Source organism: Ptiloglossa arizonensis, chromosome 1, assembly GCF_051014685.1.
Source record: "Ptiloglossa arizonensis isolate GNS036 chromosome 1, iyPtiAriz1_principal, whole genome shotgun sequence".
Lineage (NCBI taxonomy): Eukaryota > Metazoa > Arthropoda > Insecta > Hymenoptera > Colletidae > Ptiloglossa > Ptiloglossa arizonensis.
The window spans coordinates 24,118,622-24,140,679 of NC_135048.1; the positions used below are offsets into that span (position 1 = coordinate 24,118,622).

Here is a 22,058-nt window from a genome sequence, read left to right on the forward strand (position 1 = left end):
ATCGTTATGAAGTCAAAATGTCAATAATTTTTAAATTATACTACGAAAAATATTTGTTCGAGAAAAATTGTTTTAAAGTTTCAACGTACAATATCTGAGCGAAAGTTCGGTTAAAAATCTTACAACATTTTAAAATTGTTTAAATGTCAGCGCAATCCGTCCAGAAGAATGCTCCGAAGATTCGAAATCGTTAAGAAAATGCGAGCAGAAAAAGATCGATTACGTTATCTGGAATGACCAGGCTGCACCACCCTTAAATATCAACCGAGCATAATATCCCTAAATTGGGGAAGCATTCAGTGACCCGGGAAAAATTCCGCAACACTCGCTGCTGAATATTCAGCGGCAAAAGGAGGACCCAAACGCCCGAGGATGTCGCGTTCTCGTAGAAGCGTATAAAAATGCAAGGATGCGCGTAAAATAGAGGGAAAAAAAAAGAAGAAGAGAGAACGACCAAGAGGAAGAATCGGTTGATCTCGCGGTTCTCCGCGAGATCGTGGCTTTCCCACTCGCTACCTCGTTCGTACCTGCGTGCCGAATGGCGCATCGGTGACGCCCGAGCTCGGCCGAACCGAGCCGAAGGCCGAGCCGAGCGCGTACGAGCTGCTCCCCGCCACAGTCCGAAATCGGCTAGCGTGACGATACGACGTGCGGCGAGTAGTCGTTTAATGGTAATAGACCTCGATGCCTTGCGACGTTCTAGTTCGATCGGTTACGTCGATTTGAATCGAGCGACTCCCGCGACTCGGCCCGTGTGTGGTGTCAGTGACGAGAGAGATTTTGTGGCATTGAAACGAGACGATTCAACGAGAACCGAACGCGTCCCAGTGCAAGAAGAGGATCCCCTGTCACGATGGCAGCCCAGGAGCATCCGGCTGCTGCTACCGTTGCAGTCCTCGTATTGTTGCCGTTGTTAGGTGAGTGCCGATCGAACGAAACTATACGAAAATCCGTACGAAAACAACGCACGACACGTGCACGTACCCAACGAAGCTCCTGCCCTTTCGGTGAGGTTAGAGTCGCCGCGGTATTCACGCTGGCACGCGATCGCTCAGCAGGTGGTTAACCAACGCGCAGCGCCGTGGAATTCGACCGAAATGTCCGACGCGCCGCGGATGCTGGCAAACTCGACGCGATCCCGGTTCGTCGAATCGAAAGTTTCGACCGACCGTCGATGCTTCAATTTTCCCATCGCGTCCGTCGCTCCCGGTGCAGCGGCGGCAATTTCGTGCGAAATTCAAACGGGCCGATGCACGGCGTCGACGCCGGCTAACCGACTTCCTTTTCGCGACGTTCCCAACCGTCATTGTGCCCCGTACCGGCGGGTTCTCGCTCGCGTGACTGCGTGTCCCGCCGGTGAATAACGCTTTCGGGGCTGCACCTGTGATGCTTACAAGTGGCCACAGATGCGCGTGCAGAGGGGGAAGTTCATCAACTCGGGCGTCAGCGACGATGTCAAAATGCGAGACGCGATAGCGTAAATGAAAGAGATAGTATCGGCGCGTAATCTATCGGCGATGAGTCACTGTACCGCGCGCGGAGGAATGTACGGCAAAAAGAAGAAGAAAAGACGGGTATAGTATCCTTGACTAGGTACGCGTACAAGTACCAGAAAATTGCTTTATCCTAGCTATCGTTTTCTTCGATCTAATTTCACGGTTAAGCCTAAGTCGGACCAGTCGTTTCTTAAAGGATCGGTACGTTCAGTGTGTATACTACCGCAATTGGTGTAGTCGTACGAAACGTTGCGTAAAAAAGATTACTTCGAATCGAGGTTCGGTTCTTCGTTCAATTTTCTACGCAGCTTCATCCATTTTGAAAGAGGAAGTTTTATCCGTTAAAGTTTCTCCGAGATTCTCTATCTCGTAAGAATTCATTTCTCAAAAGTGTGCAAACACTCGAAGGAATAGAATCCGAGGGCGTAGGATCGGGAGAATAGGGAGGATACGATTTCATATTATGGTACATAAAGTTACACCGCCATTCTTGTTGCGCGAGGTCGCGCAAGATACGTTTCTTCGTCCCGAACGATTCTCCTTCGAAAATTAATATTACTCGTCTTCCTTAAATAACGAACCGTTTTAATTCTTCGGTGTTCTCCACAGCCGAGTAGCGCTGGACACATTTATCCATCTTATTCATTTTGCCGAGTGACGAGGAATCTCGTTGAATCGCTGAACCGTTCGCGAAGACTCTCGCGAATTATTCTCGACTGCTTAAAAATTTCATTGTGTACGGTTTCCTTGGTTCTTGGATTCGATGTCAAATAGCGTAACTCTGAGTTCTTCGATCCAACGTTCGGTGCTTCTAACGTAATCTCTAAACGAGAAATTTAATTTTGTCGTCGTCCTTGGTACACAAGTACCTAATTTGAATTTTTAATGAAATCTTACGTTGGGATTATTTATGCGGCTAAATAGAAAATATTAAAGAGCAAGGTGAGGGACCTTATTCGAAAGTTGACGCGCGCGTAAGGAACGTATTTGATATTTAACATTATGAATATTGTTAAAACGTAATGAGGAACAATCGTGTTCGTCTACGAAACGAAATAATAAAAGGTTACTTACAAAAGTAACAATTAAAGCTGAAGAAACTAATTACAAAGGGAATCAAACATTTTACATGTAAAATATATTTAAATAAAAAACAAAAATTTCGACAAAATTACTTTTATCTTGTATTCTTTCCTATTGAAGAAATTGCTTTGTACTTATCGATTTGTCGCCCTAGAACATTCCATAGACGGAAAAGTTTCTTTCGTTCTGTCCGCGCTGAATATTTTTTTAAAAAAGCGCACTTTTCAATATTTCCACGTTCAAAATCACCTTCTGTCTCATAATTAACTTCCCCAAAACTCACCTCGACTAATATCTTTCCTAAACATACTCTAATAATTCATCTAAACGCGCAACGTAAAATACACTCTAAAATTCAAAAGCTCGTGAAAAATTACAAAATATTCTCAAATCGTTCTCCTCGAGAACAATAGAAATTATTGTATTATTCGGAAAGTCGTTTCTTTTTTTTTTTTTGTGAAAATAAAATACAATTTTTTCAGAGCGTAGAAACGTTTTATCAAATTAAATATTCTTCATTTTGGAAAACGAAATGACTTTCCAAACAACCCAAAGTCATTTTGTTTTTTTTTTTTGTGAAAATGAAACACGATTTTTCCAGAGCGTACAACCATTTCATTAAATTAAATATTCTCCATTTTGAAAAACGAAACGATTTTCCGAACAACCCGCTACTTAAAAACTATCAAAAAACCTATAAATAATTCCAACACTCGAAACGATATTTTCCGATTCCCATATACCCGAGTACGCTCGCGGCAGCTCGGTACCCTTAGAAGTCAGCACGACGAGTGCTCGATACCGTATCCGAGTACCGTTTCCGCCATTCGATTCCGTAATCGCACGAGCGCGAATAACAATTATCCGAGCTCTCGAAAAGCATCGAGCGTGATACCCCCACCCCGGTCCGCGTAATCTCGTCGGATAGTCAGGTGTGTATACCTGTCGAAAAGGAAACAGGCGGTTGGACACGCGGGCCTGAGCAAAGTCCCCGACCACCTGAACAAACGATCGTCTTGCACCTGTACAGAGGCGCCTAGGTGCACCTTACGCGGCGGAGTCGGCTTTCCTCTAACAATAACCCGGGCTCCGAGGGACCGTCGGGCCCCTCGGGGCCGCGCGGAGGACGGGAATCAGGGAAACGTTACCTGAAAGTCAGGCTCCGTTGCGTCGGCTTTGTATTCCCCGTAGGAGCTCTTTCCGTGAAATTGCACCGAGCCGCGGCCTCGGTGCGTCCCCGAATACCTGTTCGAATGCCTCGTGCAAATTGCTGGTCGGAAGGAAGACTAGTTCTCCCTTTCGTTTTCGATCGCCCATTTATGATCCCAGAGGCTCCGCGAGTCGTCGTCGTAGTCGTCGGCGCATTCTCCTCTTTCGCGTTCGGTGTCGTCTCGTCTCTTTCTCTCACTCTCTCTTTCTTTCTCTTTCTCTCTGTGGCGCATTCTCTTTCCATTCCGTGCTCGGTCCGGTCCGGTTTCGTCCGAGTCGCCTCGGAATCGCCGCGCGCGCTTGTTTTGTTTTTCTTCTCGTCTCGTTGTCCCTTCGCTTCTGCAAGCGTGCCTGCTCGCTCACCGGTTGTAATTTATAAATGGCCGTCGCGGCTGCCAGAGAGAGACGGGAAGAAAGGTACCGTTTCTGTGGACCGTTTCACTTTCGAAGCGGCCCGAGACGATCTTAGAACTCACGGGGGAGGGGGAGGGGAGGTTATTGCGACAGCGCGACAAAAATTAGGCAAACGAGCGCGTTCGAATTAACGCCTCTGTACCCGTACGATTTTCGAAGCTTGAGTAATTTTATTTATTTTTTTTTTTGTTTTTTTCGACGTGCGGTAATCTTTGTAGACTCTCCAGCTGTCGATTCCATTCAGTCGTTCCATTCTTCTCGATTAGAAACATCCGATCGGTTTGTTATACATTATTTAAACCAAGATCAATATACAATATGTACAATTGTAACTTTTAAGGTTACGACCGTATTAATTGCTGACGCTAATACTTTTGCTTGTGATTCTCTTGGAGGAATTGATTGTAAAATATTCTGAGTGATAAATAAAAAAAAAAAGGGGGACGACTGTAGTCGAAATATTTAAGTAAATGAAATTTGAGAAAAGGACACTTTTTTTTAACGGTGCGACACGTAGAATCTTTTTTCTTCAAATTTTTCCAAATTGTAATTTCACTTCTGTCGAATACTTTGAATTTCATTTTGTGACGTTGAAGTTCGTTATCGATGTAGGGATAATTGAAAGAGTTACACTGGTGGCAATATCCCTAGATTTAGCACAGTGTACCCGCACAAGTGCATTAATGGTAATCGACGAAACTTTTGTTGGAAAATATTTCGAGCAAAAAAAATGGCCACGTTTATTTACGTTCGCGAAGCCAAAAACGAGTCGAAAAATCTGCAGGAAAAGCACGGGGACGTAATAGTCGCAATTGATTCCATTCGTTCGCAATTTCCACCAAACGTAACAACGTTTTACAGAAATATGACTCCCAACTCCTCGTGGAACGAATAATCCACTTTGCCACGAGTGCGTCCTGCAGCACTAGCGTTGTTTACGGACAAGGTATTTCAATTACGCATATGAAAGAAAACCCAGCGACTGTACGAAAGATAAAAATCTGAATACTATTATGCAACCGCACTGCACTACAATTTCGTCGAGGCCAAATGCTAAGCTACCGTTACACATATATAAAAGCTCCGTATATATATAATACACATACGCACGCATGCACGCATTTTGAAATAAATTTTCCGTCGCTCGTTAAACGTATTATTATTTTATTCCGGAGAGTCGGCCCGCGGAGAACGTTGCATTACTTTATTTGGTCCGTTGGGGAGAAAGGTTGCGCACCACTGCTCTACGAAGTATCGCGTGCTCTCTCGTTCTCGCGATGGCTTCCAAGAAAGGCGTTAGTCGTAACTTCCTTCGAAAATTTATTTGTCATTGTTCCGGGCTCGGGCTATGACTTACACCGCCGGAATATGCAACGGGCATTCTTTTCGAACCGCTTTCTTGGGACACAAAGCGGATCGGTTCCAAGGAGAAAGTGTCGCAGCGACAATGCTGCGCGTCCGAGCGTGAATGGAGAAAGAGCCGCGCACGGTCTATGTGTCGCGCGTGTTCCGCAGCCACGAGATTCCTCGCGATTACCTCGTAAGACCTCCAGAGGAACGTGCGTCGGTGAACTATCGGCCGACGGAAGGGTCGAATTTTTCTTTCTTTTTTTTTCTTCTTTTCTCTCTCTCTCTCTCTCTCTCTCTCTCTCTCTCTCGCTCGATTGACGAGCCCGATACTCGCAATCTGCGAAATACAATTGCAGCGAGTAAATTAAACGACGGACAACGTCGTGCAGATACAAATAGTCAATGTCACTCAATTCTATCCAAGCTGTGCTACATTTTAATCCAATAAAAGCAACGTATTGCGATACACGAGGTTTTTTTCGACGGGGCGGCTCAATTTTTATCCGCGCATTGTGCAATCTTTTAATCGCGAAATTGTAATTTCGATGCAACGAGCAACGAACGAAATGTTCAATTTTTAACCGAAATGAAAAGTTTAACTTCGATCTGTTCGAAATAAAAATGTTCAACTTTGATTTGTTCGAAATAAAAACGTTCAACTTTGATTTGTTTGAAATAATAATGTTTAACTTCGATTTGTTCGAAATAAAAATGTTTAACCTTTATCTGTTCGAAATAAAAATGTTCAACTTCAATTTGTTCCAAATAAAAATGTTTAACTTCGATTCATTCGAAATGAAAATATTCAACTTCGGTTTGTTCGAAATAGAAACGTTTAACTTCGATTTATTCAACGAAATTTTGACCTGGATGTAAATTTTGTTTATACGTGACACAGATTTAACCTTCACGCATTGGAAGTAGATCTGTAGGTCATTTTCGTTTTGACCTTGTTACCGCGATGCGGTCGTTTGTTTGGCTTCTTGAGTCAAGTGTTGGAACGTCGTGGAAACCTATTGTGATAGACGTGCAATGTTTTCGATTGAAATCTTTGCGTGTATCGACTTTACGTCGCTCGATAATAACACATTCCCAGGGTTAAATTCCACGGGTCTGGACCGGTTTTGGAATGATTGAGGATAGGAAGAATTTGTTTTCGGGCGAAAATTTTGATCCACCGAAGGTCAGTAAATTTCTCTGAGCTTTATTTTCGTCCGCTGTCTCTTCTGCTCAAGTGGATGTCTCACACAGGCCTGGACAGTTGTTAGGATGATCTTGTACAGTAGCAATTTGTTTTCGATGGAAAGTTTCGTGGTCGGTATATTTTTCTGAAATTTATTTTCGTATCGATCTTGTTTTTAAGTAGCTCGTTATTCTATATTTTAGTTAAAGTGTTCGATCTTATCGAAGTATATAAGTTCAAGTGGGGCAAGTAGTTTTCTTCGTTGTAAAATCCACTTGCATTGGATTTCGTGAGCCTCTGTTCGCCATTTGGGCAACAATAGCTGCATTTCATCTAGATGTTTTTCATTTGCTGACATTATAGCTGCGTCATCAGCAAAGGTTACCATTGTCGTGTAAGAGGTGGGTGATATGTCAAAGGTGTATATTAAAAATAAATTTGACCCCAAGACACGCTACCTTATGGTACTCCAGCGTTTACATTACCATACTCGGCGACTATGTTATTCGACCTAACAGTATCCTTCTTGGAAATTTATTAAAGGGTAGACTCAACCAAGCAGTAAATTCTTGAATTTTTATCAAATCTCCACCTGTCAGACCTGGTTAAAAATTTAATTAACGTCGTTATCGAACGATACCTTTTCAGGTATCATCTCCACCCATAGAAATGAACCACACGTATTTAAAATTTCAATTCACCTAGCGATTGACGATTCGAATAAAACCAGTCCCATCGGTTCCAATATTTTTGCTTTTTATTTTATATTTATATTTCTATATTTATTTTATAATCCTCCCAATTGATTTTTTACGTACGTAATCAGTGGCTATGGAAATCGAATTCGTTACACTTTGAAATTTATTCTTCTACGATCTTCTCACAAAATTCTTCAACAATCGACTCGTCGGTCTTCAGGGGTAGACTGATCGGTTACGTTGTTCGATGTACCGGATATAATCGTTTGTGCAAACTTCCACGGTACTCGACAAGAGGAAATATTCCAGTTTTACACTTTCGGTGAGGATCCGGGGCTACGTTCGATCTCGAATTCAATTTTCGCGGGCGAGGTGGCTTTTTAACGGGTGTTGGTGTTCGACACGCGGTATTCAGATCGTTTCTGTATCGTGAGGAACGATCGGATGGCCCTTGGCCGACCTTTTCTCGTTTCTCTTGTAAATGCGAGCCGCGGTTGGATCCTCTTTTCCCCGTGGTTCGTCACACGCTGCACGAACGCACGCGGGGGTCATCGATCCCCTTTTTCTTTTCGTTGCATTGTTGCGTGGTGACCCGTCCTCGTGGACCGTGCATTCCCGGCCATTAAAGTTCCTTTCTCGTGCTTTACCATTATCTGCGGCGCATAAATATAACGAAACAGTCGTTAGCGTTCTTTTGGACTCGCTCGGGCCCGATCCAGCGCCTTGGCTAAACAGTAGGTGGGGGTGGGGTACCGGTACCCGAAAATTTCTGCTCACCGAGAGAAAGAGAGAGAGAGAGAGAGAGAGAGAGAGAGAGAGAGAGAGAGAGAGAGAGAGAGATCGCTTCCGTAAATTGTTTCGATAGGCCGAGTCCCTTGTGATTTTGAGTCCTGCGAACTTAATCTCGATATCGGGACTTCCAGATGTCGTCTTTCAATTTTTGTTCGTTCATTGTGAGACATTAAGTTTCTTTAGGACTTTAGGTAGTGAAAGGTAGATGTTTCAGGTTTTTAAATTTTTATTTGTTCATTGTGAGACATATTCAGTTTCTTTAGGACTTTAGGAAGTATAAGGTAGAGGTTTCAGATTTTTTAATTTTTTATTTTTTTTCAGTGTGAAAAATATTTGATTGCTAGGACTTTAAGAAGTTCGAGGTTTTTCAATTTTTATTTGTTCATTGTGAGACATATTCAGTTTCTTTGGGATTTTAGGTAGTGCAAGGTAGAGATTTCAGATTTTTTAATTTTTTTCATTGTGAAAAATATTTAATTGCTAGCACTTTAGGAAGTGCAAGGTAGAGGTTATAGGTTTTCAAGTTTTTTATTTATTCATTGTGAAAGATATTTAGTTCCTTTAGGACTTTAGAAAGTTCGTGGTAGAGGTTATAGGTTTTGAAACTTTTTATTTGTTAATTGTGAGAAATATTTAGTTCCTTTAGGACTTTAGAAAGTTCGAGGTAGAGGTTATAGGTGTTTAAACTTTTTATTTGTTAATTGTGAGAAATATTTAGTTCCTTTAGGACTTTGGGAAGTTCGGGGTAGAGGTTATAGGTTTTTAAATTTTTATTTGTTCATTGTGAAAGATATTTAGTTTCTTTAAAACTTTAGGAAGTGCAAGGCGGAGATTCTTAAAATTTTTTATTCATTTAGTGTGAAAAATACTCAGTCTCTTTAGGATTTCAAGAAGTGCGAGGTAAAGACTTTTAAATTTTCCGTAATTCAAATTCTAAATTGTAGACCAACGAATTAGAAATGGTTAATCTTTTATTCGTTACTTACAACATTTTTTTCTAGTATCGAGTTGTTATGTCGATATCATTGAAAATTTCTCCGAATGATTAAAATCGTTCAACATTCGCAATAAACGATGTACCGTGTTCTCCCTCGTGAGATAAAATATAAAATTTCAAAAATATAAAATTTCAATTCGCGTCGGTGTCAACTCGGTTCGAGTCGCGACCAGTCACGAGGCAAAATTCTCCACCGACCCTCGTCTAACGGTGAACAAAGTACCGTACACCCGATACTCGTTTGTTCGTACCTAACGAACACGATTACGTCCACATCGTTCCACGAGAAGACTTTTAAAAACGCCCCAAACCTCTCAACGATGGACAGTGTCGGCTGTTCCAGATTTTAAATTACCCAAAACTCGAACGAAGCAACCGCAATCTCGCTTCGCGGATGGATTTACTTCCGCGCGTAATCATCATCGATCATCGAGAATATTACCGGATCCTACCGTTTCGCGGGAGAATTATGCTCCAAGACTCGTTCCCTGGACGAAAAATATCCCCATAATTCGGAACACGGAAGAGAGGAGAGCTCGCGACGGGAAAACCGAGCAACCGTCCGAGAACGGGAAGGGAAACAGTTTCACCCCGCAAGGGGGAGGGACCCTTGATTATGGTTATTGCGCGGCCCGGGCGAAAAAATGTTCCACGGAAACCGAGGAACTGCACCAGGCGCCGCTTAATGAGCCCTGGCGGTTTCTTCCTCGTCTTTTTTCAACTAATATGCTCGACGTCGTCGTCCCGGGCGAACGGAAAAAAAAAGAAGAAAAAAAGCCACCTTTCGCCGAGCGAAAAACAGGCACGGGTGGGGGTAGCGGTGGGCGAGTGGGTGGGGCAATAGTCGCGAGGAGAGGGGAGAAATAAACAGTAAAAAAAAAAAAAGAGAAAAAAAGAAAGAAAAAATAAAAAGCGAACTACCACGACGATGTATTTGCCTCGTGCGCGCTTTGCATTCCCGGGTCCCGATAATTAGCGATTTTTCGGACAGGAAATGAAAAACAAACATAAAGCGTACCGGTAGTTTGTTTGCGCAACGCTCTCCGATGAAATAACCGGGAAATTGTGAGAGAAGGTGTGCCCCCACCGCTCTCCCTCCCAGCCGTCCTCTCTCGCCCCTAGATAAAATAGAAACCGACGAGAGTGTTCGCATCGCGTTTCACCGACCCCCCCCCCCCCCCCCCCCCCCCCGAAAACGTTCCCGAATTTTCGTCCGAGTGTTTCGTTTGCACGCGCGCCAACGCGTATTTCTCGCGTCGATCCTCCTCCCCCACCCCCACTCCCGGCCCGGGCCAATCGAATCGCTCGTCTTAGGGGCGCGACCGAGCAGCCGCGAACCGAACCCGAGAGATACAGCTTGTTGTAGCATCGGGAAGTTGCGCGCCCATTATCGTGCAGCTTGTTCGAGCTAACAATGCCGGAGGGCACTCTCGCCGGGTGTTTTCGTTGAACGTTCTCGATAATACACGGCCCATTGTGGCCTACATGGCGGAGTTTGTATTTCTCGCGTCTCCGGGTGTCGCGGCTTCCTGCCAGACGTCCCGAGATAGCGATGTTTGCTCTCTGGAAGGCTCTGGAGAGAGAGACCAGCAGCACCGACACCAACCGAGCGCCGGCTCTCGCGCGTTTTAAGGGTGTCGCGTTTCTGGCGTCGGTTTAACCCATCGGGGCCGAATTCAATTTTAACCGAGTAGCCGGTGACACGACCTTGAGATCCACGAGGGTGTCTTTTTCTCCCTCGCGAGCACGAACCGTTTTTACTCACCGGGAAAGAAATTGGGGGTTTTTTTTTTTGGGACGATGGGCGTCACCAGGGACTCGATTCGTTTTTAACGCGACGGTTTATCAAGGAATTGGAAGTAATTTGTTTTGGAACGTTTTCGAAGTCGTGATCTTGAAAACGTGGTTTGAGATGCTCGATATTTGAGTTGGGGAATTTTTTGAGGAAATTTTTTTTTTTTTTTTGGCGTTATGGTGATATTTGGAAGATTGTTGAGAGATTGTCGAGAAATGATTGGCAATTGGCGAATTTTTGAGAAATCATTGATCCGTATATTTATTTATAACGATTAATGTGAACTGTGCTCGGGCGAATTTATAATCTGAATATTTTAACATTAAGCTTGTGCATTCATTTATAGCGATTAATATAATCTCTGCTCGAGCAAATTTACAATCTGAATATTTTATGTTCCCGTTGATTTTGTTGCTCATGTATTTATCTTCGTCGAAAACAACAGCCCCGTTGAACAATAATTGGACATTTCGATCTTCTTTTTTTTATTTTAGATGCTATTTTTCGTACGTTCGAGTTACATTTGTTGCGTATACTTGCGTCTTCGAAAATTTATATTAACGTTAAAAATTGATCAACATTAGATTTACCAACCGATCAAAATAATTGGTTCCAACTGCTTTCGTAATAAAATTTATTTTAAATTTTATGGCACATTTTCTGAAGACGTTACAATTTTTCTATTCTAAGCATGTGATCAATTTTATAAATTCTTTTTTCTCATCTATTGATTTTCTTTCATATATATATAAAAGGTATACCTTAATATTACTAAATCTGTTGGTAGTTCTAATGTTAATGGAAAAAAGAACCTCGTATTTATCCTCTTCTTTCCGTGGTTTGCGATAATGATGATATTGCAAATGGAACGTTGCTCGTCATCCGGGGTGACTCGTGAACTCGTCCAGTGACGTAACCCCTAATGAAACGGTGCAGGTTTGGTGTAGGTGGTTTTCGAGAGTGTAAACAAGGTGCTGTGTTACGTGGGTACCGAAGAAACTTATCATTAGGGGACACGCCATTTCCTTGAGAATATTTTCTGCGCGGTTTATCGTCATTGTTTGCGACATTGATGTTCGAACATTTAAAGTACGGATAGAGGACTGAGGGGACACTTTCATTGAATGCAAATATACAGACGTTTGTATTACAAGAGGGTTTACGTTTGTATTACTCGATTCCAGTGCGAGTCGAAAATATCGAATAAAATTTTTTTCTACGGGACATCGTTCTGGAATCAAGTTTAAAATTAAACGAAATTCTTAGTATACATTGGATTCGTACATTAAGATTAAAATCTTTGCATATTTAATCGAAGAACAGTTAGAAATTTTCTCTCCAGTGGTACAACTCTGTTAATTGGAGATGCTTGAACGGAGATTAATGCGTTTCGACTCTTGGCTGGAATTATCTCTCAGAGACTGACAGCACACGTACATTCCGCTATTTTATTTTAATAATTTAACACCGCGATATAAATAACGTTCCGTGTCTTCGTTGACGAAATTGGACATTTAGGTTGAATATTGTCCGTTATTGTCAAATGTGTCCAATATTTTCTCGTATCTTCATCATCAGTTTTTTAGTATTTTGATTTTCCACAAAGTTTCGCGTATAATTTGCTTTACTGAATGTCTTGTGACCAAATGTACAATTTCTACATGGTCGAGATGTAAAGTTATCCCTGTTTTTCGTGTATAAACGCGTTTTGGAAAATTCTCGACGACATTAGCCAAATACTGTATTTTAATCAACAATTAGGTAACAAAGTAGCTTAAATCTTACTGGCAAAATTTACAAAATACAATTTCCTCGTTCACGTAACTTACCGTTAGAAATAACACTAAAACTATCAAATAGGGTCAATTTGACTTGTTTGAAACTTCTTTTTAAAATTACTCAATTATTAACGGTACCTTCCCTACAATATTCATAGACAATTATCAAAGTAGACATTTAATGGTACTCGTAAATTAATTTCTCTTTTTTCAAAGATACGTATATGGTCTGTGATAATCGTGCATTCATTTTTTGCTAAATTTCGACGCTCATCGATAGCAAAAATTTACGCTTTTAAACATTTCTTCGAAAGCTTCGCGTTACAATTGTCGATTATTCAAAAATTATACACAAAATATAATTAAAAAAAACTAAAATTATACACAAAATATAATTTAAAAAAAACTAAAATTCTATAGAACATATAATTAAAAACACTAAAATTGTACACACAATATAATTAGTAAAACTAAAATTATACAGAAAATATAATTAAAAAAACCAAAATTGTACAGAAAATATAATTAAAAAAACTAAAATTATACATCAAATATAATTAAAAAGAACTAAAATTATACAGAAAATATAATTAAAAAAACCAAAATTATACACAAAATATAATAAAAAAAACTAAAATGAAACACAAAATATAATTAAAAAAACTGAAATTGTACACGAAATATAATTAAAAAAACTAAAATTGTACACGAAATATAATTAAAAGGAACTAAAATTATACACCAAATATAATGAAAAAAAACCAAAATGATACACAAAATATAATTAGAAAAACTAAAATTATACACCAAATATAATGAAAAAAAAACAAAATGATACACAAAATATAATGAAAAAAATTTAAATCATACACAAAATATAATGTGTATTATACCAGTACACTTGCTACACCGAAACCGTAATTCCGAGCGAGTATTAACGTTCTGAAGTTTAGACGTCGTCTAAATTTTAATCGATCGTAATTATTCTTGCCGATAACGGTGCTTAATTCAATATTGTAAGAAGCCACGCTTAATTACATCGGTACAATGGTACGTTGAACGTTACACGGACCGCTCGAACTGCTTTGAGACGCAAGGAAGCTCCTCGAAGGCCACGAGTCTCCTCGCGAATCCCCGTTCGCGCTTTAATAAAGAGACAAACGTTAATTTCCGTGTCGTTAGTCGTCGACTACTTAACGAGCCGCACCAACGACGGAGACACGTTTTTAATTACGATTTCTGATATCCATAATCGATATTTCGCCGAGGGCGATGCGCGTCCGACCGCGAGGAATGTTCAATTCGCGCGTTTCGAACATTAATCAAGCGGCGAGAACGTCGGACGAATTGGGGAGCACCAGCACACCAAACCTTGCTCGAAATCGTTCGAGAGAAATAATTTTCACCTGTTGTTGTTCTCTCGGTGAGCGAATCACCGACCGAGCTGTGAAAAGCCTCTATCGCGTATCTTATCGAGACAGAAACACATCGATAGCCGAGATAATGTTTAATCAATGTACGACACACTGGCCATTAGGTCGTTCAACGAGTTACTTCCGAGTTTGGTTTCCAATTCGATACAGAGGTCAGATTGCAGGTTACCGAATTGAAAAGGAAATTTTGTTCCTTTTACTTTTATTTTTTTTTTCAAATTTTTCTATTTTCCATGGATTTTATTATTTTTTTTCGCGAGGTATCTAAAGATTGCTCGAAGAAGGCTACAAAGTTTTTGAATTGGTGAATCTTTGCATTTATTACGAACATTTTGAAGCTATTTGGTGTTTGGTCAAGATTGGAATTGAAAAATGTAATTAATTCGTAACTTTGGTAATGTGTTTCAATTGTTTTAAAATTTTCGTAAAAAGTATATACACGTGTCGTTTAGTCGCGTTATATTTCTTGTCTATAATTGTCTGAACACGTCTATAATTGTCTGAACACGTCTATAATTGTCTGAACACGTCTATAATTGTCTGAACACGTCTATAATTGTCTGAACACGTCTACAATTGTCTGAACACGTCTCTGCGTGGTATTGATACTTTATCGATGGTTTTCTTATATTTCTGGGTGGTGATGCCACGTGGATATAACTTTCTTTATGAATGCAAAGGACAGTGTGATCGAATATTCATATATTTGCTTTTTTTTTTATTGTAAATGTTGAATTTCCAATACCATTTAAGTATGATACAACAAAAATCATCTTTGGTAGTCGTATGCATACATATGTATATGTATATGTATATATGAATTCATATGTGTATACATATGAATGCATATGTGTATATATATGAATGCATACGTGTATATATATGAATGCATATGTGTATATATATGAATTTATATGTGTATATATGAATGTATATATGTATATAGAATGTCTGTTTAGAATTTTCCAGAGGATGTTGTTTATTATACGTGATGTGTATTAAGCACAACAAGAGTTTGTTTGTTACCATCTCGTAAACAACGCACGCAAACGACACACCTTCCGGAATATTAATAAAGTTTGATTTATTGATAAGATCGAAATACCGAGCCAGTAAATTGAATCGCACCCGTAACACCAAAATTCCACGAGAATGTTTTTAAGGCCACTTCCAATTCTATCCTTGGTCAAACTTGGAACAAACAACAGTTTCAAAGTGTTAACAATTTGAGCACCAAATGCATCTGCATAACTTTCTTCCGTATTTTCCACAAATACCAAGGTCCCCCGTTTCGAGAAACACGGTCGCACGAAAATCACGTAATATTCGAATAAATTTCAATCCCATTAATAAAATTTCGTCCGAGTGTTCTATGAATAGAAATGTTTATTCCGAACTTTTCTACGTTGGAGCAATTTTCTTTCTCGTCCATCTTGAATTCCAAGATTCCGTCCTTCGACTCGAATAAATTTGCAATGCGATGGAAAATTTCCACCGACGAATCAGAGGTAAATATATAAATTTTTCCAGATCAGTAAGAACGATAACGAAACGTGTACAATGTCCAAGGATCGATGAAACACCACCGTAGTTACCGAGCGAACGAATTATAACCTGGTCGTCGAAGAAAGAAATTGTCTCGTCGAAGAAAGAGATTGTCTCGTCGAAGAAAGAGATCGTCTCGTCGAAGTTTATTTATCAAAATCCAAGGGAAGTTCGTCAACAGGTCGATGGAATTACAGTGGTCGTGTTCCCGTGGAGAAACGGTGTACTATCGGTCCCACGATCGTCGAGGTTTATCTCGCCATGCGAAACGGCGTCCTCTTTCTTACGCCAGCGACGAAGATTCTTGGATCACGTTCCTCCGTAATCTTCCTGCGCGCTAGCTCGTGTAATTTTTTCTTCCAATGAAAGCGCAAGGTCGATGCCACGACTGCCGGCTCGGCGTTGGGTAACACGCGGGAATTGTTGACCTAGAGAGGGAACGACGAGAAGAGAAATTTACCTCGTGAGATACCTCGTTGCTCCACGTGGATGCGAATAACGTTAACGTTTATCCGTCCTGTGTGAAGCGTGCGTTTATTTTTTTTTTCATTCTTTCTTTTCTCTTCGCACCGGATTACTTCTTTCAGAGACCTCGTATGAAAGGACGAGCGCGAATTTTTGAACTTCAAAGACGAGAAAAAAAATGTAAAAAGATAAAGGACTTGAAACGACAAAAGTACGACGCGGTTAGGTTGAAAGTAGCACGTGATCGGAAAGAAACAATCTTCTTCGTACACGGGGTTCTATAGTTTCGTCGAAAGACCGCTTTTAATGCGAGGAAGACGCCATTATATCATTTCTGGTCTCTTGTCTCGTGGAATAATATCGTGTTGGGGCCGTTTATAGAAATAAGGTTGACCTTCACGGTATCTTTCTAAAGGAGGATAAAAATAATTTTTGATTCGATGAGAATCTTTGTTGAAAAATTCATACAATTTTCATGTAGCGTTGTCTTGTACAATTAACGGTTTGAACATTTTTTTAGTTGGTATTTACCGATACTTACCAATTATAATTTTTCTAAGATCATACGTACACTTGTTATTTTATATTTAGTATATATACTGCGGAATTTTATTTAAAGTTCCATCTTAACTCGTGATTGAATTTTATTTTACGACGATACTAGTCGAAGCTTTAATTCATGGAATTAAAATTTTACATTTACCTCGAAAGAGTTATGCAATTTATACACGTGTATTCTATAATTTTTCTCTCTGCACATACCTCACTTTCACTCGTTACGTTTTCATTTTATATTATTCTCTTACCGTATCTACCGTTGAAGCAATAATACCGGTAAAAAGTGTGGAATTTTCTATTATATATGGTTTCCATTAACATTAAAACTACCGATGAACGTAGTACTATTATACTTCTATCGGATCACATACTTATCTTCGAAGTTAGAAAGGACAAATTAATTTACGAGCAGTTGTCTATTTTGATAATTGTCCATTAATATTCTAAACAAAGGCACCGTTGATAATTGAGTAATTTTGAACAAAATTTTTAAAACAAGTCAAACTTGTGTAATCTTCTTGAATAAAATGTTTTTAGTAAATTTTTTAATTGGGTAATTTTAGAAAAAAGTTTGAACCAAGGCGAACTTGTGTAATCTTTATAAATAAAATTTAGCTAGTAAATTTTTTAAGTAGGTAATTTTTAAAAAAAGTTTGGAACAAGTCAAACTTGTGTAATCTTTTCAAATAAAACATTTTTAGTAAATTTTTTAATTGAATAATTTAGAAAAACAATCTGAAACAAATCAAACTTGTGTAATTTTTTTAGTACAATTTTGTTAGTAAAATTTGTTAATTGGGTAATTTTAGAAAAAGTTTGAACCAAATCAAACTTGTGTAATTTTTTTAGTAAAATTTTGTTAGTAAATTTTTAAATTAAATAATTTTAGAGAAAAGATTTGAAACGAATCAAATTTATATAATTTTTAGTAAAATTTTGTTAGTAAATTTTTTAATTAAATAATTTTAGAGAAAAGATTTGAATCGAATCAAACTTGTGTAATTTTTTCGATAAAATTTTCCTAGTAAAATTTGTTAATTGGGTAATTCAAAAGAAAAGCTTTCGAAACAAGTCAACCTGAAATGCGCGGGATAAAAGGGCACGAGGTTTCTTTTTTCGCGAGCTACGTCACTGTCAACAAAAAAAAAAAAAAAAAATGTTCACCGTGAATTCGCTTTGTAAGGCCAGCGAAACGTGTTTACACGCGTTTCCATTCGGTCTCTCGCGTTTCGAACTATTAAGTTTCTAAACGAAAGCTGAATGCGTCGCGCCTCCCTTTAAAGGACTTATTCACCGGCGAATGAGAAAGTACGATGCTCTCTGGTCCGATCGTTCGTCGTGCACGTCCGGGCGAATGAATGGAAAGTCACGTGGACGCGACAGAATCGGTTGCGCGCGTTTCGTCCGCGTGGACGCAATCCGGGTGTCGGGCTTCTTAACGAGTCGAAGGATTCGATGACGTCACTAGACTGCCCGTAGGATTAACTAGCTAAATACTTGACGTGAATTAAGGCGACGCCCACCCACGGCTCGTTGGAGGGGTTACCGAGTGCGACTCACTAAAATAACGCACGCTGTTATTTAATCACGTGAATCTAGAGTATATCGAGGATGACGGTTCCCTGGAGAGAAAGAATAGTGCGACCTTTTGTCTTCTCGTTTCGTTGCTTCTTGAATCTACCGAGCTGGCTCGAATGTTTCGTTGCGTTTGGACATCGGTTGTTCGTTTATGTATTGGGAAATTGAATATGAAAAATGGACGTTTGGACATTTATTATTTTGTTTACATAATTTAAGCTGTGTTCTTTAATAATGGACAAAATAATTTGGGGGTTTATGGGACTGATATATTTTTAAAGAAAATTAGAAAAATATAAAGAAGAAATATTTGTTCTTTACAAATAAACAAAATATTTTGGGCGTTTTTGGGATTGATATATTTGTAATGGAAATTAGAAAATTATATGGAAGAAATATTTGTTCTTTAGAAATAGAAAAAAATATTTTGGGTGTTTTTGGGATTGATATATTTTCAATGGAAATTAGAAAATTATATGGAAGAAATATTTGTTCTTTAGAAGTAGAAAAAACAATTTTGGTGTTTTTGGGATTGATACATTTTTAATGGAAATTATAAAAATATTATTTGTCTTTGGAAGGAAACGAAAGTTTTGATATTTTTATACCATTTAGGTGAAATATTTAAAAACGAAAAAGTAAAACTAGTTCTAACAATCTTCTCCGATGCTGGGTTAAATTTAACTTGATCGAAAATCGTACAATGTAAAAGAATCGACGAACCGTTTTTTTTTTTATAATAAAAATCGAGAAAGTGTTAACGCGACGATTTTTTTTTATCGTCCATTTCGGGTTTCGTAGCCACGGTGCGTGAAGCCCGCCCGAGCACTTGCAGAATTTCCAAAGTCGGCATTTTCGTAAACGAAGCTTTGTACGAAGAAATTTCATTCCGAGCTTTCAGCTTATTTGCGCGCGAGGAATTACCCTAGCTTTCGGTCGTTCCGCGAATTACGCTTCGCTCTGTAGAAAAAGGAGAGAGCACGCCGTTATATACGTGTACGTATATACACGGAACGCCAGTACGAAGTTAATTATTTAGAAATTATACGGTTACGTACATCGGAAATGTATGAGACAACTTGTTAAGTGGGCATAATTTTCTGGCGGCAAATGCAATTAAACAGGAAAATTTAAATTCCCCATTCGTTACGAATATTCTAGTTTACTCCACCGACGTACCGATCGTATCAATTTTTAATCCAAGTAGGTTAAAAAGTAACTCTTACAATTTTTGAAAATTATTTTAATTTCCATGTACATTAAAATTCTTATAAAAAAATTATTAAAATTCGAGTCGGGTTAACAATCACAATTTCTCACAATTATACAAAACTAATATATTCCAATGTTAAAAATCAATTTTTGAAAATTACCTTAATTTCCAACATGTACATTAAAATTTTTCTAAAAAAATTATTAAAATTCGAGTCGGGTTAACAATCACAATTTCTCACAATTGTACAAAACTAATATATTCCAATGTTAAAAATCAATTTTTGAAAATTACCTTAATTTCCAACATGTATATTAAAATTCTTATAAAAAATTATTAAAATTTGATTCGAGTAGGGTTAACAATCACAATTTCTCACAATTATACAAAAGTAACGTATTTCAATGTTAAAAATCAATTTTTGAAAATTACTTTAATTTCCAACATGTACATTAAAATTCTTATAAAAGATTATTAAAATTTGATTCCAATCGGGTTAACAATCACAATTTCCTACAATTATACAAAACTAACGTATTCAAATGTTAAAAATCAATTTTTGAAAATTACCTTAATTTCCAACATGTACATTAAAATTTTTCTAAAAAAATTATTAAAATTCGAGTCGGGTTAACAATCACAATTTCTCACAATTGTACAAAACTAATATATTCCAATGTTAAAAATCAATTTTTGAAAATTACCTTAATTTCCAACATGTATATTAAAATTCTTATAAAAAATTATTAAAATTTGATTCGAGTAGGGTTAACAATCACAATTTCTCACAATTATACAAAACTAACGTATTCCAATGTTAAAAATCAATTTTTGAAAATTACCTTAATTTCCAATATGTACATTAAAATTGTTATAAAAAATTATTAAAATTTCATTTGAGTCGGGTTAACAATCACAATTTCCTACAATTATACAAAACTAACGTATTTCAATGTTAAAAATCAATTTTTTAAATTTCTAATACACTCGTACCTTAAAGACAATTAAAGATAATTGCTATACTGCACCAATCGTTAATAGAATGCAATAAATAACTCGTACTTACGTCTCCAGAAAAATGATCCTCGTTCAATTCGACAAGAAACACCGAAAAGAAAAATCGCCCAGTTTCGAGTTCGAAATAATTCTCACAGTTGATTCACACTCGCGAAACACACACGTGCGATACGAAAAGTGGGACACCTACGGGCCGTTTTCAATCAGTTGCAACACCGTCGACGTCTAAGCGACGTTTCCGGGAGGGAGGTAGAAAAAAAAACACACAAAAAAAAAGAAACAACCAGCGTCTGTCGCACGAATTTTTACCATCGGGTGTCCGCTATTGATATTTCCGTAACGGATAGACCGGTTTATGTGTACTCGCGTGTAATTACTATTTGTTCGTATCGATGGTTTATTACCGCGTCCGGCGATCGTAATTTTTACGAGCAGGAGGCGTGATTAAGGTATATCGCCGTCGCATTTTACATTGTCATAAAAGCGGGCCGACGTATCGCGTAAACGTCGTTTCTCCTGGAATATTTCAGGCTATGGCCCGCGGGTTGCTTTACGATCGTACACGTTCGCGAAGCAGACAAATTACGGTTCTTGAAACCCTCCGAGGCGTTCTACGATTCTTCTCTTTTTCTGAGCGTTGCGTGACGTCTCGACGTCGAGCCAACACACCGAGAGAGAGAACCCTCCTCGGATGAAAAAGAAAAAAAAAAAAAAAGGGAAAAAGGCAAAAAAAAAAATCGTTATCGTGAAAATAGGCTTTAATTAAAATATTCCGACCAGATGACGTCTCCTCCGCGTTTCTTCCGACGAAATGCACCACGCTGGAGGAGGAGGAGGAGGAAGAGGGAGTCGATGAACTTTTTTCGTTCGGACGGGGACACGTCCACCATGCTCGATATTAGATTTTCCTCGACTAATTTCGAAGGCGATGAAATTGTTGGGAGATCTCCACGAGGATGAACCCTGTATAAGTGGAAATACTTTCAAGGATTGAATAATGGCCTCTGTTAGGGCGATCTCGATTTTTTTAATGTATTCGCGTTGGGATGAACTTGTGGCTCCATTTAGAATCGATATTGTACGTGATCCTTTGGCAATTTTTCCTTTTTTCCATTGAATTTTAACGATTGGAAATATTGAATAAATAATAGAAAATTGTGTAAATCGAGATGATGTGTTTTTGTGTGAGTAATTCTTTTTTAAATTAAAATTTAGAAATGAGGATATTGAGCGAGATTAGTGGTACATTAAGAGTCATGGAAATTGATTGAGTTGTATATAGAAACTCTGTGAAGTAGAAAGTAGAGAAAATTTGGTTAATGTATTCATGTTGAGATAAACTTGTGACTCCATTTAGAATCGATATCGTACGTGATCGTTTGGCAATTTTTCTTTTTTCCATTGAATTTTAACGATTGGAAATATTAAATAAATAATAGAAAATTATGTAAATC

General features: G+C 38.6%; 1 protein-coding gene across 1 annotated transcript in view; it reads left to right on the plus strand.

Moving 5' to 3' along the window:
- The first annotated feature begins 633 nt into the window (after positions 1-633).
- Positions 634-22,058, plus strand: part of Fas2 (neural cell adhesion molecule fasciclin 2) — a 233,999-nt gene continuing 212,574 nt past the window's right edge. The window contains exon 1 of the mRNA XM_076313167.1: positions 634-917. Within this exon, the coding sequence (XP_076169282.1) occupies positions 854-917 (64 nt within the window). The 5' untranslated portion in view covers positions 634-853. The remainder of the gene's footprint in view (positions 918-22,058) is intronic.